At 37.3% G+C, this 23,938-nt stretch overlaps 1 protein-coding gene across 1 annotated transcript; it reads left to right on the top strand.

The window, feature by feature from the left end:
* Positions 1-15,676: 15,676 nt before the first annotated feature.
* LOC104123831 (cytochrome P450 1A1-like) lies at positions 15,677-22,537 on the top strand (the record flags this gene model as incomplete). Its single annotated transcript, XM_035891732.1, is given in 7 exon segments — positions 15,677-15,765; positions 16,039-16,280; positions 16,283-16,323; positions 16,525-16,648; positions 20,388-20,415; positions 21,581-21,659; positions 22,250-22,537. Coding segments are annotated over 7 exon segments (891 nt in total), but the record flags the coding sequence as incomplete, so codon positions are not given.
* Between the last annotated feature and the right edge of the window lie 1,401 nt (positions 22,538-23,938).

Below are 23,938 nucleotides of genomic sequence, written 5' to 3'. Positions count from 1 at the left end.
AGATGAACCAGGTGACAGCTATTGAAAATATTTTCTACCCTTTCTGTGGGAGTGTCAGTTTTACTATACATACCTTGAGAATTCATCTCAGCGTTTTTCTTTGCTCATTCATATTTGCTTACTATGCTTGTCTTTATTGTATCTGTATGAGAAATGTCTAGAACCCTGTTCAAGACTATACAGACACAGCACAACTGTAAAGCTGCCTCTGTGTGTTGATATGTAGCTTAAACACTGCCTATATTTAGGAGCGATAGCTGGAAATCATGCTCTTAGCCAGATCGTTACATAAATAATACATCAGTGAAGTGATTCTGATGTAGTGGTGGTGTGATGATTTTAACCACAATTTAAGCTCAGGTGCTAATATAAATAAGAATGAACTTTGTTCTTTATCTGCTAAGAGTAAAATTGTATTGGTGTTTTATTTTAGCAATGTCTGGGAGTTCCTTGATCTTCTCATAAAGCAATTTCATGTTCACAGACTGTTAATGATTTACTTGCCTTGCTGGACTGTCTTCTGCATCTGCTTTTTGTTAAACCACTAAAAGCGCTAAAGTTTTGCACTGATTTCAACTCACAGGGTGGTACATTTCCAGACTCAAACTCAGTATAAGGCTTGCCCGTGTATTTTTATTTTATGTGTGTTAATTGACTTGGTAATGTTATTACTCAAACCTCTTAAAATTAAAAATTCATTAAAAATTGGTAACGCCACTGTGTTGCTCCATTTTGCTAAGCATAGTGGTGGATTCAGTAAAAAGTAGTGTAACATTGTGGTGAATCAGAAAACTTAGAGGAGATCTGTGGCGGAGCAAAGTAAATAAGAAACTGAGATAATGAGATACATAGAAGTCAATAGAAACTAGGACTCCTGCCACACAAGCTTTTTGAAGACATTGCCAGAGATTTAAAATAATCTGTGCTTAAATGCTGAGGTTAAATATCTACTACTGCTTAACTTGAAGCCATTAAAACTTGGGCTGTAGTCTGTGAACATTGCAAAAATTGAGTGACTTTGGCAACTTTGAACTGATGATTTCAAAGGGTAAAAACTGGCTGCTGCAATACTTTTTCTCTGAAAGTATGGTACTCCTCCAGGAATGATACAAAGGAAGATGTGAGGACTCTTTTATACTTTATCTCTTATATAGTGGCTAGGTGTGAGTAGAATGTAAAGGCAAGAAGTACTTCATTTCAGTGATCTGTACTGCACTGAGATGAGCAATAATTACTGTATGATTAGAAGTATTTGAACTAGTTAGAGGATAAGAACATCCTGGAATGCATCCACTGAGGGTGCATTAGAACAGTCTTCAGTGAAGGCTGGGTGACACAGTGTAGTGTGACCCTTCTATCAGCATGACTGCAGAAGTAGGTAGAAATCATTTATTTGCATTCCCAGCATGCATTTCCATTACAGTACAGTAATATTTAAAGAGGCAGAATAAGGAGTAAAGGAGTCACAGTTGACAAGGGGCTGTTTGAATAGACAGGAAGATGTATGCCTTGCCTTTGGAAGGATTAGAGTTGCATTTCCAGTTTAGGAGGTGGAACTTAACCTGAGGCAAAATTCCTGCCTGGAGAGTTCTCCCCATAGCACCGCACTGGTCTAATAAGGATTTTCTTGGCAAAGGAAAGAATGTCAGTCATAACTGCTGGTTTACCAAGGCAAAAGAAAGAAGAGAATCCTTACTGGAGTTCTGACTGTTGGCTTGCTGGAGTGCTCAGACTTCCATGGCCTTTATCTCCAGGACACCTGTAAAAGCTGAGGCAATATATCAGGTTGTTTTACAATTTGAAAACCCTGGTCCTTGGGACTTCAGTCCAAGACTTCTGTCAGGAGGCTCAGTGTTTCTATTTAGCTAACTTGGTGTGGAGAGAAATTGGAGGATTCCCACTCCTTCCTCTATTTTTCCCACCATCTACCATTTGTATTCCACAATTTATTCTCACTGAAGACAGCTGGGAGTAATTCACACTATATTTCTGTATGATACAATCCGCAAAAACCCAAACCTCTCCTTTTCCTAACCACCACGCTGTGTCATGACACCCTAAATCATCTGTTCCAGAGAAACCTTGGCCCCTGGGATTGAATGATACTGAACTGACTTTGACCACACTGCTTAAGACTAGCCTTTGAAGTGCAGAGTGGCTTTAGCCACACTGTGGATGACTCTCCCATGCCTTTAAGGTGCTGTTTTCGATGTATGCAGTTTCAGTCCAAACTGCTTGAAATAATGTGAAGCTGTTTTCCTCTTATCCAAGTGTATCTGTGGCTCAGACAGGTGCCAAGAAGGAATGAAGCCTGCTAGGATTGTGCTGAAAGTTTCTTCACAATTTTACAAGGTTTTTCCCTGAAAGATGTATTCCAGACCTCACCTGGATATTGTGTCAGAAGCAGCTCACTAGTTTGCTTTGGAAGAGAAACTGAAAATAAACTAACAAATGTAGTGGCCTGGGATCTCCCAATAAATGAGAGAGTTCTTTGGCTATGTAGTTGTGCCCAAAGAGATTGCTTCTGGACCACTGATATTCCCAAACTGAGTTTACTTTAATGTGAACTTCATATGTATCCTACTTCACCACATATTTTTCACCACAATTTTTTTCATATGATACAGAAGTACTTATTTCCAAATATTAAACCCTTGCCTCAGAACTATTTAACCTCAAGGACTGAACTTTTAATTAAATGGTTAATCTGTCTGATTTCTCATCATCCATAATCTTTTAAAGAACTGATTGTCATTCACACATTTAACTTTCCATGAGAAGCAAAAACTAATATCTATATGAACAGGCTGAAAAAATGATCACATTGCAACTGCAAGGACATTCAGTAGCTAAAACTACCACTTACTTCCCCAACCCTTTCCACTGAATATGCCTGAATAAGCAATGATGGGAGCCACGAGCAACAGAAGGGGCACCTGCCCTGATAATTGCAGCTCCTAGCTCTATGCAGGAAAGGGTATCACTGAAGTGGCATCCAGTGAGTGTCACCCCTCAGACAGGTTAAGTGCACTGGATGGGCTACAGGTCTCACTCAGAGCAATGCTTTTGGTGTTCATTTTTTAACTGCTAGCAGATCCCTGAAAGAAAGTAGCAGAGGTCTGGTTTGTTGGGGTAAACCTGTTGTTTTGAAGCTGAGACTTGGAGTACAAGCACAAATTAAGCTTCAGCTTTCTGCAAACATGTTGTTTTCATTTTGGGGTAGCAAATGAACAGAGGCATAGAGCTGTTGAGATGACCTTTCTCTGCAGGGCCAAGTGATCACTGCAATGATTACTAGCAGCTGTCACTGTTAGGGAGTAGTTAAGGTTTGCACTGACTTTTAAGACAGATTAATCAGCTCAACTTGTGGTACAACAAGTGCGGGTAATAAGGATGGATCCAGCACTATTACCTAGATATAGAATAAATAAATGGTATCCATAATAGAAGTCTTTGGAGTGGCACTTATCATGGAGGGACAGGGAACAAAATGTTATGTCAGCAAGGGGTTAGGAGTACAGTTCTTGTCCTATCTTTACCAGACGAATGATGAATTTCTTATTATGTCCAGGCTCATTACCTACCCCTTAAAAATAAAAATAAGAATTCACATTTCTTCTAAATACATTTTTGTGTTTTGAGGATAAGAAAATGAAAAATACAACCAGCTCTTCTTAATTTTTGTTTAAACCAACAAGTTAAAACTTGAAAACCACAGAATAAATCTGTTCCCATCATGGAAAGAAAAGCTAATAGAGTCTATTAACCTCAGGAAGGTTAGCAATAAGCAAATTATGAGAGATGCCAGGAACAAAAGGGAATATAGCTTTATTGTATAGAAAGGCTGAGTGAAAAGTCACAGGGCAATGGAATCATGCCTTTTCACACAGAGTAAATAGATGAAACAATAAAGCTCAACTGTGAGAACAGATAGCTGAAACAATGAAAGCCAACACACTCAAAACACGTGGATAGGTGTGAGCGGAAACTGAGTAATGTGGCCTAAACACTGATACAAAAATGCAATAGCTAAGGCACTGCTTAAGAGAGTTTTGGGGGGAAGATATTACCAGCTCAGTCAGGTTAGTCTTGTTAGTGTGTCTTTCAAAGGAAGAGCTGAAAAAAATATTCAGGATGAAGTGTTGACCAAAAGAAGTAAGGTATTGTGAGCAGAAGAATGATTACATAAATTCTAAGGGGAACAGCATATCTGTTCAGCTTTCGTAGATATGCTCAGGGAATGGCTTTGGAGCAGTCCTGCTTGTGTCTTCAGATTTTCCACCTACTGGAAAACATGAGTAAAAAAAAAAATATTGCTGAATCATGAGGCTCAGTTAACTGTTCAGCTGAAAGAGGGCAACACATTTCCAGAGAAAAAAATAAAAGTGAGTTTAACAATTGAGATTCTTGGCAGTTAGCACAAGGAAGCTGAAGAAAGCAACTGTGCGTCAATATGAAAAGTAGTCTGTCAGTAATGACACAGAGTACTCTGACATGATCTCAGAGACTGTAAAGTGTTTCGTGTACTTGTCTTCAACTCTATTAGTGTTGCTATCAGCAGCAAATATTTTGGGACATTATGTTTTGGCCTTGTGTTTTCCATATCCGTAAAATCATGAAAGACAACATTCAGGAAAAGTTTATTTTATTCCTACCACACAAGAGATATTATAGAAATACAGTTAAATACAAACACAACTGATTTTGCCTGGTGGGTTACAGCAATATTTTTACATATAAATGCTGTTTAAACTTGTTAAATCAGACCAGTAGTTGATTGTACATGCAAGATATAGATGATAGACACTGCCAAGGTCAAATGGAAAATTTTTTTTATCTACCATATCAAAGAGCAAGATGGATGACAACTGATCCAAGATATGTAATGCAGATTTTTATCAATAACTTCAACAGAACTGACAGCCAGAAATGCTCTTCACACTGAACTAATACTCTCTCCTTACAGTGCAGAATTGTCTCATGAACTTCATCCTTTATTATTTTTAACCCAATACAATGGGACTTCCACACTTTTTACAAGCAAAAAAATCTCTATATCATGACAATGACTTGGGGATTTTCTTGTGATCTATTTTTCTTCCTGCATCAGCACAAGCAGCACATAGGGTGTGAGGTTAGCGAGGAAACTGAAACACTCATGAGAAAATAATGTAGCTGTGCTGCCCAAAGATCAGGTCACAGTTACCTTAGTTAAGAGCGAAAGAGAAGGAATATCAACTACATACTGTTTTCATCTAAGGCCAAAAAGGAAATGTCAAAGAAAAACATCAAAGTTCATGGGACATTAATTGGTATCAAAAGCATGGCAGACAAAATTAAAAAAGAAAAAAAAAAAAGAAAAAAAGGCTAAAAAAGATCAATTGCACCTCCTTGTGGTGTACAAAAAAAAGTGGTCAGTCTTCGAGACATGGTTGTTTTCTTCAAAATTGAGACAGTGAGGATAATTCTATTTGAATATAGTCTAGAAATTATGCAAGGAAAACGTCCCAAATGCGTCTCTTCAGAGATGTATTTCTTGTTCTGTGTCTGTGTACAGGATCCCAAAGCAGATTATGGCAAAAATGACATTAAATAGAGGTCTATCATTTAATTCTATAGGAATTGGGCTACAGTAGGTATGTTTTTTGAGCAGAATGAATGTATCAAAATCAACAACCTAATATTGTCACTGTTACATAAAATTATGGCCCAAAGGCTGGCCACAGCTCTACTCTGGTCTACTGTTGACCCATTTCAAGGGCACCACGTCAGTTTCTTCTTTCTTTTTACCTTTCTTTTTCCTGCTTTAAAGTATCTTCTTGTAGTAGACCTTCTCTTAGAGGTTGTTTCCACTATGCTGACAGCCACAGGGGACTGTAGAGCATTTAAGGTTACATTTGGGCTGCATATGCATCCACAGGATCTTCAAGGATCAAAGACTAATTGTACCTCACGCTCCCTTGGAGAATATAGTCCCTGCAGTCATGCTTGTGCCACTGTTTCACCTTCCAAGCTGTGGAGAAAACAAAGATGCAACAAGATGTCTCCAGAAAACTTGTTTCCTTCCAATGGGTCACAGAACCTGAGAAATGTTCAGCAAACTAAGTATGGGTTTCCCTGGGGTTGTCTGGGAGAATCTTTTGGTTGGAAGTTGCTTTGTCGAGGTAAATATCAAACATCTGTCAATTTATCAGGGGGGAAAAAAAACCAAATCCAACCAACTAACACTCCCCAAACCACAAAAAAAAAGAAACCCCAGCTGCTCTAGGAAGACCACAACAATTTTATCTGTGTGCTTCTGCTCTCTATTTATTCTGCTCAGGACTGTACCAATTCCTTTGGTCTCAGACTCTGCTTTAAGAAGATTATTTCCATTTATGATCATGTGTGTACACAAATACAGAGAAATTTTAAAATCTCTAATATATTCTTGTTTTGAGCAATCTCCTTATTGTCTGGTTTTTTTGGCAGTACAGGTATAAGCCAGGTGAAATCTATATCTCTAACATAATTTATTACAAGTTTCTGAAATTAATTTCTGCATTTATAGAAAAATTATTGCGTGAAAGTGAGTGCCATGGGCTGAGAAGAAAATAAGGAATTCAGAATTCAGTGATTTAGGCAGATTATTGTTCTTTCATTATTTTTAAATATTGTTACTTGGAAAAGTAACTAAAAAATGCTGAAATACATTCTGTATTTCAGAATATCCTTTCTGTTTTTCTGAACCATCATTTTATTTATAAAATACTGTAAAATACATTTAGAAGGATTTTTCCAATAGAGGTGAATAATATAGCTCCATTTTCAGAAAATGTTTGCATAGCCTTTATAGTCTCTTCAGTCTGGAATGTTTGCTTTGAAAGTGACCTTTTCTGTTATTTCACGTTCCCTGACCAGAAAATTTCAGGGAAGTTTAATTTCCACAGTATCCATTGAGAGCAAGGCACAGCACTGCTTGCTTAACACAGAATGTGAAGAAGAGCTTGAGCTTCCCTGAATTATTGACCAGTCTCTGTGTCCAAAGTGGGAATGAAATGACCTACTATTAAGAAACCTTCAAAGAATGTTCGATGGATGTAGGCACTCTTTCATTGCCAAATCACAGCCAGGGGATGCCAGTTTTTGCCATTGCGGACAACGAGGTAAAGAGAATGACTTGTTCCATGGAGGGGAAAACATAAGTTCTTGCAGGTAGAGAGGTTGTTATTATCCAAAAATCTTGCCTTAACTCTGGTCACAGGCTGTGACACACACTGATGCAACTTCATTAATCCTTCCTGCAGTTGCCCCGAACTTCTATGCAATGGTCACCAGGCTTCCCAGGAGCTGTGATGAGGCCGTGGTTTAAGCCGGCTGGTAACTAAGCCCCACGCAGCCACTCGCTCACTCCCCCCTCCCTCACTGGGATAGGGGAGAGAATCAGAGAAAAAAAAAAGTGAGACCCTTGGGTTGAGAGAGAGACAGTTTAATAAGAGAGAAGAATAACAATAGGAATAATAATAATAGTAAGAGAATATACAGAATATATAAAACAAACGATGCACAATGCAATTGCTCACCACTCACTGACCGACACCCAGCCCGTCCCGAGCAGCAATCACTCCCCCCAAGCTGCAATCACTCTGCCTGAGCTGCGGTCACTCTGCCCACGACCGACCGACTAACCCCCTGAACATGATGTTATATGGTATGGAATAGCTCTTTGGTCAGTTTGGGTTAGCTGTGCTAGCTGTGCTCTACTCCCAGCTTGTTATGCCCCTGGCCGAGCAGGAGAAGCTCAAAAAGTCCTTGAGTAGTCTGAGCACTACTTGGCAACAGCTGAAAACATCAGTGTGTTATCAACATTCTTAGGGTACTAAATCCAAAACACAGCACTATGCTACCTACTATGAAGAAAATTAACTCTATCCCAGCTGAAACCAGGACAAGGTCAGACCTCTCATACCTTGCCTAGGCAAGAGATTTAACTTGTGATGACCTGACGCCATTCCCAGAAGAGTCATGGTAGGGTTTTATACGCCTGTCAATGTAGTTTTCAGCGTAACAGTCGAGGGGAGCTTTCAGTCAAAACATGGGGATGTTTAGGAATGCCTTAATTGAAAGTGAGCTCTTTATTTTGCAAAATTACTGCTTTCCTTTTTAATGATAGAGACAGTGAAGCACTCTCTGTAGCACTTATTTCCCTCTATAGATGTGCAGTCCCTTGTGTGATCTGGGTTGTGTGAGTAAAACCTGGGTTTGTTAGCTCCTCTGTTTACAGCAAGAAAATCTTTATACATTAAAGAATGAAACACTTACTTAAATATGTAAAAAACTCTGCATTCAGAGTTCATCATGGATGTAATTTCACATTTTGAATATATAATCTCAAATTGGTATCAAAACAGTAATGTAAAAAAAGAATAACTTGATTTTATGAAAATCTTCAAAATGAAAGAAAAAAATTTCTAGAGTCACATTTTTCATACTTTTTACATAATACCCACTTTTAAAAATAATTCATACTTAACAAAAGATGTGTTCCAGTACAACAAATACAGAATAAACCCCAGAAATGAACTAAATAAAAGTAAATTAAAATAAAAGCAACTAAGCTGAATAAAAATTATTGGAACTGCGAGTCGATTCCATGTGCAAGAACCGTACAGTAAAAAGTCTCTGTGGAGGAGAAGCCAATAATTTAACCTTTTAGGTTAAAGAAACCTTCTGCTATTGGGAATACAACCTGTGCACTTCAGAAAGCAAAGGAAGCAAGGATACCCGGGAAATACATTTAGTTACATGTATCTGGGATTACAAACCTTAGAAATTTAGCTGGGTTATGTCTTGGGAGCCTTTATAACCAGGTTTCCTATTTGTATTAGTCTCTGAATTAAAGCAATGACTGTTTCTCTAAAACTAATAACTATTTCATTGTTTAAAATCTATGCACCTAACTAGGGCTTGGGATTTGCTCAGTCTGCATTTCACAGGGCTAGGCAGAGACCTCATCAATGCATGTTCTCAAGAGTCTTACCTCAGGTTCTTACTCAATGCTGTCAATTCCATCGATTTTATTGTGACTGCAGTTTGCAATGAACTTTACTGACTGAATCATTTTTTCTGACAGGCTAGTATTTATAAAATCATGTGGTTATCAGAGAATATTAAGGTATTTTAACTGTATCAACAAAGCAGAGAAAGCTTACAAAGTTGAACTTTCAAAAGCTTATGAAAACAGAAGACCAAATCTTCCAGCAAAAAATGGTTTGCAGTACTTTTTTTTTCTTCTGTTTAAATGCCTCAGATTTTTAGGGTGGTCTGTCTTGGGGGTTTTCAATAGTTGCACCTGACAATAGTGGATTTAGTTGTGTCCACTGGAATTTCAATTGCTACCAGGGAACTGCAGAATAACTTCAGTTTGAAAGCACCTCTGGAGGGTGAGCCAAACCCTTTAACCACAGGAGGGCCTGCTCAGGCAGGCAGACCCTGTCTGGTTGAGTTCAGAATATCACCAAGGATAGACATCACACAGCATCTGCGGGAGCCTGCTCATTGACCATCCCACTGTGAAATTTTCTTCTCAAATCTAGCTGAAATTTCCTGTGTTCCTGTTGCTTCTCATCCTCTTGTTCTGCACCCCTGAGAAGGGTCTGATTCCATTTTCTCTACAACATCCTATCAGATAGCTGAAGGCAGCAGGAGGATCTCTCCCTAACTTTCTCTTAGTCTCTTCTCACGGGTCAGGTGCTCCAACCTTTAGCTACCTTGGTGGTCCCACTCCAAGGTAAGTTGTAACCTCCTTCATGAAAAGCACAGAAAAATTGGTAGACAAGAGGTCAGGAGTCAGAGGTATCAACCAGCCATGCCTACTGCTGCAATAGAGAACTGCTGCAGGCATGAAAGGCTGTGTCAGCTGAACTCACCACTCAAGAACTTCATTGCTTAGTTGCTGTTTAATTATTTATTAGTGTTTATGATAGCCAAGACTTGGCTGTATGGGGTTGCTGGCCTTTTGCCAACCTTTCTGTTCTCTAAATGACACTTGGTGCAATATGAAGTGGGAAAGCTATCTTACTGGTGTTATGACAAGTAATTTTTATTTGAAAATGTCTCTCATTCCAAAAATGTATTTATTCAGTGTGCAAACCTTGTTAGTGGTGAGCCAGAGTATAAATCGTGTGTGCAAATTAACTACAGAATCTCATAGGACAAGACTTGAGTCTTCATTTGCTTTAGAAAGAGATTTTCCATGTTTGCGCTAGATTGAATGTGCATGAGGATATGAGGACATTACTTATCCAATGCTAATTCATGAGATTGAACACTGTCCCAGTCATACTGTCCCAGACGTCTTCTAGATGCAATCACTCAGTGGACATTAACTTGGGTTTTGACCATGGTTTTGACATAAAAGATGAGAGTTGGAAGATTTCAACTGCGATTGACAGATCTTTCTTCAGTCTGATCAAAATCTGCTCCTATTAATTCAGCAGCGGCTTTTCATGGAAGACTTTTCTTTATTTACAAACATCTGCAAAAATAAAAAATTATGAGGGATTCAAACTAGAAGAGTCCAGACTCCTCCTGTGGAGACATACATTTGGTATACAGTCAGAGTGGCTCCATTGAGGGGGCTCTCTTGATTGTTAATAGCAATCAGAATCACAGAATGGCAAGGGTTGGAAGGGACTTCAGGAGATCATCTAGTCCAACCCTCCTGCTAAAGCAGGTTCACCTAGAGCAGATTGCACAGAATATCGTCCAGGCGGGTTTTAAATATCTCCAGAGAAGGAGACTCCACAACCCCCCTGGGCAGCCTGTTCCAGTGCTCTGTCATCCTCAAGGTAAAGAAGTTTTTCCTCATATTCAACTGAAACCTCTTATGTTTCAGTTTTTGCCCATTGCCCCTTGTCCTGTCACTGAGGTCCACTGAGAAGAGTCTGGCTCCATCCTCATGACATCCACCCTTAAGATATTTGTATGTGTTGATGAGATCCCCTCCCAGTCTTCTCTTCTTCAGGCTAAACAAGCCCAACTCTCTCAGCCTTTCCTCATAGGGGAGATGCTCCAGTCCCCTCATCATCTTTGTTGCCCTCCTCTGGACTCTCTCTAGGAGTTCCTCATTTTTCTTGAAACAGGGAGCCCAGAACTGGACACAGTACTCCAGGTGGGGTCTCACCAGGGCAGAGTAGAGGGGGAGGATAACCTCCCTCGACCTGCTGGCCACAGTCCTCTAAGAGTGCACCCCAGGATACCATTGACCTTCTTGGCAACAAGGGCACACTGCTGGAACTCCACTAGCAACCGTCCTCCAACTGGACTCTGCCCCACCGATCAAAACCCTCTGAGCCCTGCCATTCAGCCAGTTCCCAATCCACCTCTCTGTCCACCCATCCAACCCACACTTTCTGAGCTTCCCTATGAGGGTGTTATATGAGACAGTGTCAAAAGCCTTGCTGAAGTCAAGGTAGACAACATCCATTGCTCTCCCCTCATCTACCCAGCCGGTCATGCCATCGTAGAAAGCTATCAGATTGGTTAGGTATGATTTCCCCTTGGTGAATCCATGCTGGGTACTCCTGATCACCTTCTTTTCCTCCACTTGCTTGGAGATGACACCCAGAGTGAGTTGTTCCATCACCTTTCCAGGGATGGAGGTGAGACTAACTGGCCTGTAGTTCCCTGGGTCCTCCTTCTTGCCTTTTTTGAAGGCTGGAGTGACATTGGCTATCCTCCAGTCCTCAGGCATCCCTCCTGTTCTCCACGACCTTTCATAGATGATGGAGAGTGGCTCAGCAATGACGTCTGCCAGCTCACTCAACACTCGCGGGTGCATTCCACCAGGGCCCATGGATTTGTGAGTGTCGTGCTTACTTAAAAAATCCTTAACCTGTTCCACCTCAGCCAAGGGAAGGTCTCCTTTCTCCAGGCTTGCTTGCTTACCTCCAAGGACTGGGAATCCTGATGGGCAGCCTTGGCAGTGAAGACTGAAGCAAAGAAGGCATTCAGTAACTCTTCCATCTCTGTATCCTCTGTCACCAGGACACCTGCTTCATTCAGCAGTGGTCCCACATTTCCCCTAGGCTTCCGTTTGCTGCTGATGTACTTGAAGAAGCCCTTCTTGTTACCTAAGTGGCTCTGAATGTAAGTACTGATGGTGGTAATTCAGGCCTAAGGGAACCATCGAATTTGCAATGGCTTTCGTCAAACTGAACAGCCTGAACAGTACCTTTTGCCTCTGGTTTAAGGAATGTAATACTTTGCAGATTTTTCCCTTGGGTGGTGGAACAAGGTGGGCTGATGTGTCATTCTTGGTTTTTTTGTTTTTTGTTTTTTTTAAAAAAGCAAAGGTTTTGGTGCTTAGTGGCATGCATGCACATAGACAATGAGTGAGTGTGCTTACTTTCAAATTGAAGTCATTAAAATGTGAAGGTACACACTAACCATTCTTTCCCAATGAAGCACAAAAAACCTGACATGAAAGGGAGCCATAGCCTTTCTGAACATGTAAGGAATGTAATACTTTGCAGATTTTTCCCTTGGGTGGTGGAACAAGGTGGGCTGATGTGTCATTCTTGGTTTTTTTGTTTTTTTTTTTTTTTAAAAAAGCAAATGTTTTGGTGCTTAGTGGCATGCATGCACATAGATAATGGGTGAGTGTGCTTACTTTCAAATTGAAGTCATTAAAATGTGAAGGTACACACTAACCATTCTTTCCCAATGAAGCACAAAAAACCTGACATGAAAGGGAGCCATAGCCTTTCTGAACATGGGTATTACTGCAGCTGGATACACATGAGGTGATCCCAGCAGGAACAGGCCATGATTTAATTGGGCATCAAACACATATTGAAATCTTCCTTATGGTTTGAAAGGTAGGGTTATTTTGTTTAGACTCTCATTTCTCCCATAAAGGTAAACTACAAGCACAAATTTCACTTGTACTCAATTTTAAAATCACACCAAGTTCAGCGTCAAGAGATTAAAACATCTGTTCAGGCAGAACTGCATTCAGACTCAGGGACTGTTTAGTGGCTATAGTTTAGGCCATTTTCCTGCTTCTGGTGTCTCTTGGCCCACTGACTTCAGCTCACATATGCTGTGCATACCTCTGATGCTGTAAAGAATCCCTGCATTTTTGTAGTTCTTTTGGCGTACCTTGTTTTTGCATGTGTGTTGTGCCTGTGAACTGATTTGTTAAGCATTTAGAGTAGGGATTCTTGAAAATCAATATTCTTTTAAATATAGAGTGGAAAAAATAATGAACAAACTAAAGAAGGAAATATATTAGTCTGTATTTTCATTCATGCTGTGAGGGAAGGAAAGTTTTATATGGTTCACTTGTCTAGAATAATTGTTGTAAAGCAGTATGTTATTTAGATATGCATCCAGTACAGGTGAAGGCTGAGCATGGCTCTCACAGCTGAGGGGAAACTTACATTGGACACATGTAGTAAAGGGAAACAGAAGTCCCCATCTGTGGTACTGTGTCCCAAAATTTTGGTAGTTCAGTTGCTGTTTTCCCTCAGTAAGGGGGCAATGATATTTTATAAAGAAAGCCAGCAAAGTTTTACACCTTTATGCTGCAATGTTTCTGGCATATCCACTAAGATTTATGGGTTTAGGACACATATATATCTCTTGCCTTTACTCTAGTCATTAACTAGGCAGAAATAACGCTGCACTGATCATGCTGCACTTGCCAGGGGGCTGAAGGTTCTCATCTAGGTGTCACAAAAATAACAAATCAGACACAGATGAAAAAAGGTAGAAAAATGCTAACTCTGATTCAAGCAAAACTTACTGCTTCTCAGAAAAGGAAGTACATAGAAGAAATGCAGCACAGAGGACAAATGAAAATCACACAGCCAATGTGACTCCTGTGATAAGAACCTTATTCTGTTTTCATAGCAGTTTAAGCTGTTCTTTGGAATCTTTTTTGCAAAGCACACTTTTATTTTGCACATAGCTGCGTGAATTACAGTCTGCATGCTCTGTAATTTACTGCTCTCTTCTATGGTTTCTCTGGCGTCACCAGCTCCTCCCTTTTTCTCCTCCCCTAAAATTTAGGAGCAGAAGGGTATTTGAAAGTTTTTCAGTCTAGCCTCAAACAGCTGCAGAAGCTCTGAAGGAACTGGCTGTAAATATCAAGGTACAACCTATTTCCATCAATGCAACAAGTCAGTATGCCTTCTCACTCACATCCTGAAAAGGAATTATTTCCTAACAAAGTCTACCTCCACAAAAGAAGCAGAACAGAATCAGGAGTGACACATTTTCACTCTTTAAAAATTAATAATCATAGTTTGAAAAGAGAATACAGACTGTACTTAAAATACTGAATTTCTTCAGATGTTAGACTGGGTAAGACTAAAGTCTTCATGTAAAGAATTGTGTATATATGCATAATCTATTCATATTTCTACAATTATTTGATTTTAATAACTTGTTTTTCTCTGGATAAACTATTGATCATAGTTCTTCAATGCTATATAATGATATAATTTTACTTGTTGCATGATAGTATACTAATTAAGAAATATACAAAAATTATTTATTCAGTTAGAAAAAGGGAGGTTTGAGGAACTTGTGTTTGTTTTGTGTTTGCTAAAACTGAAGACTGTAATGGTATGCTACTTTAAAAGTTTCATGGTTTTCTTACTGAACTGTCATATAATAATAGCAAAAAATTATACATCTAGCATATGCTGCATATGTTTTTGATAAGCAAGATAACATGATTGTAATGAATAGCAATTTCAGCAGCACTGAGAGGAATAATAATTCATTTAACTGTAAAAAAAGAACAATCAAAGAATATGTAGTCTATCTTTTGGGGGCAATTGTCTATAGGAACAGACGTGCTTCTGATATGCATTTGAGAATTGTACACTGAAAAAAGATTCAAGTAAGTTGTTTATTCTTTAATGAATATTATGTCTCAGCAGCAGCATCTTTGGATATGAGGGCAGCTGAAGATTCTTACAAATGTGTTACTGACGGAGGATCTCTTTTTCTCTTTCTGGTGCCTGTATAATCCTGCAGTTTTTCATCTGATAAAAATGAAAGAAACAGATATCTACAAGTACAGCTGTTACTTGAAATTTGCAATGCACCTGTACTTAATCATAGCTTCTGTTATATTTCCTCTTCCAAAACCATAAAGTTTATATCCACATGCAAAACTGTCCTTCCTTTATAGCAGCTCTTTTTTTGTTTGATTTTTTTTTCTATATTCTGAAATAACAACAACAAAAAAATCATAAAAGGAGATAGACTTTTATTTAAGGTTGAATGAAGGAAGAAGACTACTTTTTTAGCTTCATAGCAATATAGAAAGTAAAAGGAACTTCAAGGGCTTCACGCAGTGCATAAGACACCCTCTTAATTCTGAATGAGTTTTATTAAGTATAAGTAGAATTATAATCAATACTGGCAATAGCTAGGTTTTTCTTTTGCTTCTCATAGAAGCATGTGGGCTTCTTAGCTGGTCTGTGTGTGCCATGACACACACTGTGTTGAACACTTTTTATTTCAGAATCTACCATATACAGAAATATTCACAACACTGTTGCACAGTTATGACCTGATAGGGCTACTTGTATTTGGAGGTGTCTTTGTTGCTATAAAGTGGAAGAAGACAGGTTAGAAAAGGATGAAGAGGCCTCTGGGTGCAACCCCTTGACCCATTACTGGAAACTTGCTGCAATTTGGAGAAAATCCTCATATAATACTAACAAAATAGAGAGAAAAATATGGAGACATGTTTCAAACAAAGCTGTGATCCATGCCAACCGACACATTCACACAGGCTTTAGAAATACATGGAGAAAGCTCTGTTGGCAGATCAGATCTTTATAATTTTTCCCAATCTGAAAATGACAGATATGTGAGTTTCAGTAAAAAATATAGAGGAGGATGGAATGTCCATAAGAAGATTGAAAAAAATGCCCTAAGAAATCTGTCATCATGAGCATACAAAAACCTCACATGCTCTTGTTTGCTACAAGAACAGATACACTTTGAAGTTTCAGAGATTGTGAGGGTATTTAGGGACCTCTCAGACATAGTGGGTAGCTTTGATCTCGCTACCTTCCTCATCAGATGTTTAGCAAGTGTCATCTGTAACCTGTGTTTTGGAAAAAGGTACAACCAAAGTGAGAAGGAGTTCCTCACAGTTCTTTAAGCCAGCCATAGGGTCATGCAGACCTTCAGCTGTAGCAATGCTGCAGATCTTGACCCAGCTTTTCATCATCTTCGTGACAATAAACTGAGATGTGTCCTCACTTGTGCTCAAAACAAGAAAAGTTTCAGGAACACTATTTCTCTTATGATCAGGTGAGAAGGTTTGGTCTTCCCTTGATTTCAAATAACAAAAATTACAATTTGTCACTTTTTCGTGGTCCTTCACTTTCTTGAGGAATTGCAATGTTCAGGTATGGAAAAATTTATCATCTTCTATCTAAAGTGCACTTTTTAAATATCCTTCCTGTATTAAATTCTGAAGAATAAACAAATAATCCACATATTGGTTTGTAGAACTGTATTCAAGATATTACTGATACTTTGATTGTACTATGCAAAGGTCAAAAAAGTCAAAGTGATGAAGCTATGTTGACAAATGAGCAGATTGTTTCCAGTATTAATGACATATTTGAGGCAGGTATGCTTATATTTTGGAAAGGTATGTTTTCTTTACTACTTTGTCAGTTATTGGGGTCTTCAATTTTTTCCCCTATTCTTCCTGCTCTCACTATTAGAAAGCATGAGAAAGTGTAGTGGGGCACTTTAAGCATTATTCCAGTAACCTTAGAGAACAAATATCAAACAGAAAAATGACAAGAACTTGTGATAATGTATCCTAGCCAGAAATATTCCTTAAGAGCTAGACAATTAATTCCTTTAAATAATTGCTTACCTTTAAAAATAAGTCAAAACTCATTTTAAGCATTTAGGTGGAAAAGGCATAAAAAACAGTGAATGGGTTGAGGGAATAACAATTTTGGGACTATGCAGAGATTGCAAAACAGAAAAAGGTTTCAAGTCAAGAAAAGCTGTCCTTCTAAGGTCTTTGATATTTTTAGTGTCAACATTTAAAAGTGGTGAATCAGCAGCTTTCTTTTCCAACCCCCAAATATCTTCTAATTTTATCTTTTTGTTAGGTCTGTATACTTGCTGAAGTATCTCCAAAGCTTCAAGCTGTAAGCTTTTCAATATATGGAATGCATCTTTTCTCTTGTTAAGAAATCAATATTCACCTTAAGCAAATTTAGAGGAATATACAATATCAAATACAAAATTCTCCCTTCTTTGTCTACTAATTTGTGCAACATGCAGTACAACAGCCAAAGTGGCAAAAATTAACGTGTTTTATCTGCAGACTGGAAAAACATGTAGTTTTGAATATTTTAGTCTGATTATACAGCTCATAAAAGATGTTTAGATTTTGGCTAAACAGAGCTTTCACCTATCAATCCCACTGACACAAAACAAGGTGACAGTAACACAGATTCTGTTCTTGGATTCTGTAGACATTTTCCTGCAAAGTACTGCTTACTAATTTCAAAAAGCTCAACTTTTCAATATCACTGTGCAAAGAGGGGAAGCAAAAGGCACAGCGGGAAATAGGGGATATCTGGAACCACAGAGAGTTGGGTGGTCCTGAGCTAGAAGAAACAACACCACAGAACAAAGTAGAATATGTTTCACAAAAAAAGGATCTGGATTCTTTTTTAACTACCCCACGTTAGTTTAGCTCTTGTTTTAGATCTCAGCAGGGATGATTTTTATGAGAGTATGCATTAAGATCCACAAACAATTCTTTATTGAAGTTCAAAGTCTGTAGGGTCAATATTCAGTCTGGATCCATTTATACACAGAACGTGGGCAAAAAGCCCTGTATAGTACACAATGCATGAAATGTAGTAACCTACTTACAGTCCTACTAATGACATATGCTTGTAGCTCCCACTCACAGCTGAAATTTAGAACAGAACGTATGCAATCTGAAGATCACACATAATTGGAAAGCTTTTGAAAGGCTGACAGAAGGGTTGATTTGGTCCCTGCATCCTTATTACCTTATTAGTTCTCAAAACTCCTGAGTTTACTATCCAATAACTGTCATATTCAATCAAAATTAAATATATTCTAGGAGACATTAATTCACTATTTGGTTGACATAGGGAAAGGGAAAGATTCAAGCACCGCTTAGGAGGTCTGGATCCTTCTGATATTACTATCAATGGCATAATTCCCATCTGTATTAATAAGAGTGCAATTGCTCATGCTAATGGTTGTTTCTATGAGATTTTCTCTTAATTTGCAGCTCAAGAAAGTTCAGGGAGGGCAGAGAGGAGTGTGAATTACCGTTACTTTAAGCATTAAAGATTTAACCCTGCACTGTTCTGCATCTGATTTTAACCTGTCCCCATTTAAAAGAGAATTATCTTCAATGGAAATCGTGAATTTAAAGACTTAAAATCTGTTCTGTGTTTCAGCTTTTGAAAGATTTGATAAAATAGAAGGCAATTAAATTATGGCAATCCATACAAAACGCCTGGCAAAATATGCCATGAAAATGGACTGCAGTGTTATGTGTTTTATTATTAACAACTGCTCTTTTAAAGACTGGGTGCAGTTTGACTGTTTAGTAAGTTAGTAATACTATGTGTCATGGTACTGATAGCTTAGGGTGTAAAGAAATGGTGAAATAAATAAAAATGTTGAGCCCATTGTAGTGCTAATTGATGGAAACTGTGGAAGTCTATTGTAATGGCAGTATAATTAATTCCTGAATACCTGATATGAGCTTTGTTCTAATATTTTCTTGACTTTTCAATATATTTCTCATTACTGATTAATAAAATTACAATCATTTCAAAATATAAAGAAGATATTACCATCCCTTTTAATATTATAAAGAAAGATAAATTTCATAAATTTGGTTACTATAGTCTTGCCAACATATTTTTTAAAATATAAGCTGCCAGTTTTTCATATAATATCAATATCTATTTTTAAACAAAAAACTCATGCAATCACAATCTTCTAAGATCAAATATGATTTTACATCATAAGAGATATTAAAAATAGCATCTTTGTGCATTTATATTATCATAAATCAAATGCAATTACTTTCAATTAGTCTCTCTGTAGTATAAAATAGGTTTAAAAAAACCCTTTCCCTCTTAACATACATCCTATTGCACTGGTTTTGTGTACTCCAGGACATTATTTATTATAGCCATTAAAATAATATTGTAAAGCAAAAAAACAAAACAAAACAAAACAATTTTTTAAGAGCTGATGCCATAACTTGTTTTCAACAGAGATAGTTTGCTGTCTTTCAATGATAGATGAGGTTTAAGGCCATTTTAATTAATCATCAAAATCATAAATATGCTTATGTCTGGTGTGGCATATTAAGTGCTTACATAAGAGTTCTGTCTTTTTCCATCATGACGAATTCAACCAAATTATTTGTATGTAAAATACAGAAACGTGTTTTGCATGCAAGTAATTTCTTAATTTTTCTTTTAACTTTTTTGAAATGCCACCAACTGCTTAACTATGTTGTTGAATATTAGAATTGCAAGTTTAATTTTAATGAAGGTGCAATATAGGAATTCATATCTAAGCCCCACAGTACGAGATACTTTTCAGATACATAGAACACTGTATACCCTATCAAGACCATGCTTTCAATCTAAAAAGCTACCTACAGGTTAAATATCAAAGTTACTCATCTTAGTTACATCAACAAATTCAAATTTGGAGTAGTAAAATGAACACATACAAGTTATTTAAAAATTATCTCTTCCCTTTCTCCTTCCTCTTCCCCTTCCCCATTTGCATCACACTGCTAATATAAATGTGTATAAAATTTTAAATATTTTTATTTTTCTGTACATGTGTTGGTCCATGTTTACGCTCATTAAAGTGATCTCTGTCTTACTAGGCCAAAGGCAGGCACTATGGCAATTAAATATTTTTTTACAGAATAATTGTAATGACATCTAAGGTAAAATATAATGTTTAATTTTACAGGTTTTGATACAGCTACAACTGGATTACTCTGGTCTTCTTTCCCAGAGCCCAGAAAGCTATACAGTAGGAAATTGGTAAATGGTCTGAAAATTTGCCTGTATAAAAATATTTTACACATATATGAGATATGATTTGTTTATTTTGAGGACTTCACTTGGGTCTAAGATTTAAATATGTAGCAAAACAGTCCTTCTGAAGCACACGCCTCATTTTTCTTCTTGTCAATGGAGAAAAACTGGCAGTTTTAAAAGACTAGAGGGAGAGTTAGTCCACCTAGGTGAGCTTTGCTGCCTGTGTGGGTTCCACCTACAGTTACAAAAATCTGATTCCCTTTTTTTGTACTTATTCCGTAGGTAGATATAAAGAGAATAATCAACATGAGTAAGGCTGCTAGACCATGGTCCAGTATTCCAGCTGGACCAGAATGAAGAATCCAATCCATTCTCAAACGCATCTGCCATTTCCTTCTCTTCTGGCCACAGACAAATTGGATTTGTAAAGTGGAACACATGTTTAGTCTTATTTTTCTATAGTTCAAGTGAAACTCTACCTTTTAAAATTGGACACTCAGTGACAAAAGTAGAAAACATCATTATACAGGCTCTGTATGCAAAGAAACATTCAGATTTTTGTAGTCCTTTATCATTTTTCATAGCAGAATTTTAGACAGGGAAAGATTACGTTTCCTGAGGCAGCTTCTGTGCTACAATTCTACTCTAGTTGTGCCAGATGTTTTCTAGCTGCAGTGCATATGTTTTATAAACACATTTATGTCTCTTTCAGCAGCATTAGTCTTTACTTCTGCACAACCAGATGAAAACATTGGGTGGAGGCAGCTACCCAGATTTGAGGACACGTCTTCAATGCCTTCCAGGGAAACTTTCTTTTATGAAGTGCTTGGGCATTCATCATAGGTGACTTTTACAGCTCTTCATTCATAAGTGATTAGCTAAAGTTTTTCAAATCTTAATACAAAGAAAATGGGAACTCTTGAAGATATAGCACGTTCAGATTTAATAAGGGCATGTTTTTAGAAGCTGAAGACTTAGGTTGTCCTACATTCATGGTTATGAGACTATTTTCAGTAGTGCAAGAACTGTCTGATTACTCTTTTTTTCTTGCACCTATATCCTACACATTTCTTATAGTTGCAACTATGCTTTATAAAGTAGATTTTTATATTATTTAAGAAGGCATAGTAATAATACCTTGTATTTCAAATGAGCTTAAGGAAAAGAAAGTAATTCTTGAGTTTTCATTTCTCTCTTTGTAAGGAAACTACACTGTGCAATTTGACATACTGTTTACTTTAGTATTCTGAACATGCTCAAGTATGAAGACGAAGAGAAGAAATGAAAACGAGTTCTATTGAAAATTATTTTTATTTATGTTGAAATTAAACTTCTATAATTTAAGAAATGGAAAGGAATTCAATTAAATTTCCACTGGAAAATTAATTTGCCAGTAACAACACTTCATCAACCAAGGATGTGTATGAAAGGTAGATCAAGGTGAACATGAATGTTGCATGCTGTTATTTCCACAGTACTACCAAAGACACTATACTAGATGGATATTTTATCCCCAGAGATACCTGTATTTTCATCAGTTGGTCAGCCATGGATGTAAATTGGATTTTACTCGATATTGTATTTAGTCATTTTATGCTTTGGGTATTACCAGTATTGAATATTCATAACCTCTGTTTTTCCATTGCAGTGGTACTGTTCATCTTCTTAATCAAAAGCGAACAAATAGCTCTATTTCTGTAGGCATAAGTTCTAGTAATATAATTTGCAATTAACCTAAAACAAAATCATCATGATGTACCCGTAAAAACGATAAGACTGGCAAATCATATCCAGTTGGCACTCCTCCTCAAAATCTCAGTATCAGATATGCCACAGTTATTTTTGCCTACCTGCCTGTGCTGGGGTATATGGAAGCTTTCTTATATTGAAAGAATGAAACTAGCAAAATTTCACTTTCTGCTTCTTAGAAAAACATTTCTATTAAGATAAAAGCAAGTGCCTCATCACCTAGATTCACTGATCACTCACACCTCCTATTTTAGTTATTAAGCCTGGATTTTCCCAGAAGCCGTGTTGAAGGAAAAAAATTATTCAGGGGCTAATTTTAGGCTTCACTGTAGTATAAATATGTTCGAGAAGTGTAAGTACTTTCTAGAGTAAATATTTTTTTTTTCCTGAACTAGCAGACTGATATTAGATCCTATCACAGAATTAGAAAATTAGACAGGCAAACACCCAGCCTTATTATGTTTGTTTTTAGAACATTATGGGTGAACCCAGGCCTATTCAGCCCTAGAAGATTTGTCTGTGACAACTGTCCACTAAACAGGTACCTAACAGCAAGAGTAATGATATTTGGACTTGACAAAAGGAAGTGCTTGGGATACAGCTTTGCTCATGTTGAAATCTTCATCTTAACAATGTTGCTACATCAACTGAATATCAAAAAAGTTCACAAGGGCAGAATTTAGGTCGCTTCCCAAATTTTGGACTAGCAATGAAACTTATGTAATTTAAAATTTCGGTCTGAGAACAGAAATTTCAGTGTATTTTCACCCATTTTTTTTACACAGACACATGTATCTTTGCAAATCTGTGACTCTGTGAGGAACAAGAGGCTTTTAACCTTTGTATGAAATTACCTTTTTTTTTTTTTTCTGGGAAAAACTGTTTTAGTTGCACTTCTAGATTGGTTTTATAATTTAAGGACAATTTGATAAATGTAGCATCATAGACAATGGTGCATTCTGTCCTGACATTTTTCTAGTTTACACAGTGCATAGGAGCTCACTTTCTACAGCATAAATTACAGTCCATAAACAGAAAAGTAAAAATAATTTGAATTCTAAACTTAGTTTTTAAATGGTCACACAAAAGATTGTCGTCTTCTTTTTAGAACTTTCCTGTGGCCTGTCCATGGCCTTTGGTAAAATAAGATCATGGAAAGAGAAGAAAAATGGGGAATGAAATACATATCCTGTATATGATGCTGTGGATGTGGTCAAATGGTTATGCATTACTGTATTAGTATGTAAGTACCAGCTAATACAGGAAAAAGAGAGCTATGTTTGATGAAGCTCTGTATGTAGAAGAGACAATCAAAGATACTTAAAAGGAGAGAGATAGAAAAAATCAGCAAAAAATGTAATTTTCAGAAAAAAAAGCTACTTCTTTTTTTCTGAAGAAACATTATGTCATTCCTATGGCTAAGTCAATATGTTCAAGGTCTGTCATTTGTGCATTTTTTTATTTAGCTAGGACAAACATCTGCTGAAGTATGAATCCTTTTCTTTGTGTACTGAGAGATGAACAGAATATATGTTACCAATAATACTGTCTAACAAATTATCTCAATAATAGGTTTTGAATTTATAAACCAGCTTCAGTTTAAGTTCATTATTAGCAGACATGTATGACATTTCAGAGTGTCTCCTGTAAAAAATGGATAAAGATAAGGCACTATGCACTCACTATATGCTTAATAATATATTTTACAAAGGCTAAATATGGCTATTTCACTGGCATAACATTTCAGAATTTGAGTCTAAATGTTAGGTGAGTAACTGATACCGCATCTTCTAGTTTACAAGAGAACAACAATGTACCCAGAAACATGGTAATACCACTAAAGTTTTTAAAGATATCGTTCATGATTTTTCTCTTTATTTGCCCCCAAAGTATTTGTCAGCATAAGATTTCATTGTATTGTCTCATCAATAACAGAAATGTTTGTAAGGGGGTTTTTCCCCCTTCTGCTGAGAATAGTTCCCCATGATCATACCGTTTACAAAGCAGCAGTATTTGGGGAAGCACAACAGTTATCCTGTCTCAGCATTAGTTAAAAGGAACTGTATTCATCCCCTTAGCCTCCT

This window comes from Egretta garzetta, unplaced genomic scaffold, assembly GCF_000687185.1.
Source record: "Egretta garzetta isolate BGI_Z169 unplaced genomic scaffold, ASM68718v1 scaffold353, whole genome shotgun sequence".
Lineage (NCBI taxonomy): Eukaryota > Metazoa > Chordata > Aves > Pelecaniformes > Ardeidae > Egretta > Egretta garzetta.
This window is presented reverse-complemented; position numbering and strand designations above follow the sequence as displayed.